This window comes from Cyprinodon variegatus, unplaced genomic scaffold, assembly GCF_000732505.1.
Source record: "Cyprinodon variegatus isolate N-32 unplaced genomic scaffold, C_variegatus-1.0 Scaffold18, whole genome shotgun sequence".
NCBI classification, from domain to species: Eukaryota; Metazoa; Chordata; class Actinopteri; order Cyprinodontiformes; family Cyprinodontidae; genus Cyprinodon; species Cyprinodon variegatus.
Window position 1 is genome coordinate 647,635 of NW_015150471.1, and position 3,137 is coordinate 650,771.

A 3,137-nucleotide genomic window follows, 5' to 3' on the forward strand; every position below is an offset into this window, starting at 1 on the left:
TTTTGGATGCGGCCGCGCTGTCCCTAAAGGACGTCGTTGCGAGGCATTGGAGCGAATGGTAAACGCATTTTAAGAATAAGGCTTGCAGAATTGTGAGGGAGAGCTTGGAACTTAGGATAACCTGACTGCCTGTCATGGAAACATGGATTCACAATAAGATAGTGACCATTTCTTTGGAGGTTTGAAGCCGCGGTGGTAGCCCGTGGCTAATGCTACGTTCACACCTAAAGCAGCAGAGGCAGCAGGAGCAGCTAGTTTACATGCAAAGTCAATGGGTGACGCACATTAAGGCGCAGGAAGAGGTCCTGCAGCGCGTTTTGAGCAGCGTTGTGAGCTTCTGACGCACAGGACGCGCTGCAAACACAGCAGCTGCTGAAGTTGGAAAAATTAAACTTTTGCTACTCGACGTGCCACATCAACTAATCAGAGAAGCTGAGCGGCTCCGACAGCGAAATAATATTTAAATGCAGGATGGTAATCTGGATGAACTGACTGCACAGATGAAGTATTTATGTGGACTTTCTCACTTAAAAACATATTAAAACTACTTTTTACCCACTGATCACAGACTATATAGCTGCCATTGTTACAGGCAAAGAAAGGATAGGGTAGCTCCACCCAACGCACATCAGAACCACAATTTTTCCACTGCGCAGCCAGAGCAGCAAATATGCTTCAGCCACTCGTCAGAACTGAACTTGTACAAGCATCAAAAATGAAGCAGCACGCGCATTTTTGCTGCTCTTCTTGCTTGCGGTCTGAACGTAGCATAAGTGACCACTGCAGAGATGTGTTCATCCTGCTGTTTGAACTGTAAAAGAGTCTGTTAGTAAGAGGCTACAATAGTGATAAAGTCGGATAACTAAGTTCCAGTTTTGGACGTTTGTTTTGGAGTTAGGGGCATAGTTGATGACTTAGTACCTGCTAACATAGATTTACCTCGCTCTGCTCTGCCTAATTAGTGCGTTTTCGTACCCGCTGTCAGAGTTTGCATAAGCAATGACAATAAGCCTCATGTTTAAGGTTGTGTCACAACCAGACCTAGATCTGAAGTTTGACTAGACCACTCCAAAAACTTTATTCAGTCAGTTCATATGAACAATACAGATAAATTCAGGTATGATTTCATTTATTGCTGTTTTCTCTTAAGTCACAAAAAGAAATGCTAGCAAATATTTTGCATTTTTATTNAATGAATAACTGAGCTCCTACCCAGAAGGATTGATCCTGTAGAGGCAGAGATGTTATCAGACAAGAGATGCTCGAGGAAAAGAGGAAAGAAGTTGCTGTTGAAGTGGCAGTGAAACACCTGCAGAGCAAACAAAAAGAAGAGAAATATAAATCTATGAAAATATATAAAAAGTAAAAAACAGTGTAAAGATACAGGTTTAATATTAATCTTCTTACCTGGATAAGATTCATGGAGACAAACCACATGAAGTTTCTGTGCTTGGAGAGCTGCTTTAGATACTGTCCAATAGTGATGGGTTTCTCTGATTGAGTAAATGGAGCAGGACCGACACTCAGCCTGGATCGAGACACATGAAGCCATGTTACCGACTAAGACCATAACAAACCTAAACAGTGCAATGTTTCTAGTCTCTTACTCTTTAAGTGTTGACGCCTCGTCTTGTTTTGGACGGATTTCCCTGTTAAATCGCTGCTGCAGAAGCCGAGACACAACAAAAAAGCCCAAAATGGAAAAAGCTGCCAGAGTCACGCAGAAAAGACGGAAGGAGTAGAAATCTTCCTTGTCCCAGACAGAGTAGGAGAGGAAAACCGAGATGGAGCCCAAGGCGCTGAACACAGAGCAATGGAAGTTGAGGCGCGTGCGGTCGGCAGCAGACACGGCGAGGTCGGCCAGCAGGGCGCTGTGGTGGAGGTCCACCATGGTGAGGAAACCGTCGTACAGACACAGGCACAGCAGGAACTGTAGGCCTGGCCTGGCCCATGCCACCCAGAAGGCCAGGAAGGACAGAGCGAAGAGAGGGCCATTTGTAGAGAGGGCCTTCAGGCGCTTCAGCACCACCTCTGGAGATGTGATCTGAGAGCCTGACCTGGGCGGGAAACAAAGAAAACTTCACCAACCAGAGACAAAAGCTGGGATCAACTTCCTCTCTCCCCATCAACAAACTTATACATTCATTTAGATCAGGTTTGATTTGAACAAAGCAAATAATATGACATTTCCTGGTTCTGATGGAGCAAAGTTTGCACACCGAAACTTCTTTTACTCTCTCTGCCCTCTTAATAAACAGAGCTGGTTTGAAAAAAACAAGAGAAAAGCAAACAGAGGTGGCAGTCTGTTTGATGGGAATAACCACTGTGACCGACAGCGGATGAGAGAGCTTCATGGTTTGACACCTCTGGCTGAGCAGGCAAGGTTACATCTCTCACTTTTTACTGACAGGAAAAAAGGGAAATTCAAAATGGAGACGATTTTCTAAACTTAAAAAAAATCAAAGTCAAAATCAAAGTATTTTTAAATTGGAAATGAAACAATCAACCAAACTAACTAAACTTACAAGATTGTGTCTCACTGTTATCAATGATTAGATCAAATACCTGAAAATTATTAAAGGTATAAAGGAACAAAGGTAGCGTTGTTTAGGATTTGGTCTGCTCAGTGAAGCAGTGGCTAGCACTGCTGCCTTGCAGCAAGAATGTTCCGGGTTTGAATCCCAGCCTGGTGTCTTTCAACATTTAAGAAATTTGGAGTCTGATTTCCATTGCTTATGCTTTTGTGTCCATTCGGCATCAAGTTGAGCTGCAAGGAAAGAAGAGGTAGCTGTGGAGCTGGTGATCTGACTGTCCGTGCTATCCAACGATCCGCCCTACATTATGCGCAGACTGATAACACCACAGATTTCAAATGGATAACGCTATCTGGAGGAACCATGGTGGGAAAATCTGACACCAGTACATGTGTTTCGGGACGGAGCGGGATAGCAGTGCAACCTGTTCACTAACGCCCACAGTGATGAAGTCTATCTGCACATCATGCACCATGCCTTTCCAATGTTTAGACATTTAGATTGCTGTGCCCAGAGGTGGACGTTTTGGATGCGGCCGCGCTGTCCCTAAAGGACGTCGTTGCGAGGCATTGGAGCGAATGGTAAACGCATTTTAAGAATAAG

General features: G+C 44.3%; 1 protein-coding gene across 1 annotated transcript in view; it reads right to left on the reverse strand.

Annotated features, from left to right (window-relative positions):
- mfsd13a (major facilitator superfamily domain containing 13A) overlaps window positions 1-3,137 on the reverse strand; it is a 19,490-nt gene that overhangs the window by 9,103 nt on the left and 7,250 nt on the right. The window contains 4 exon segments of the mRNA XM_015387473.1: window positions 1,213-1,309; window positions 1,408-1,528; window positions 1,608-2,114; window positions 2,508-2,520. Of these exon segments, the coding sequence (XP_015242959.1) occupies window positions 1,213-1,309; window positions 1,408-1,528; window positions 1,608-2,114; window positions 2,508-2,520 (738 nt within the window).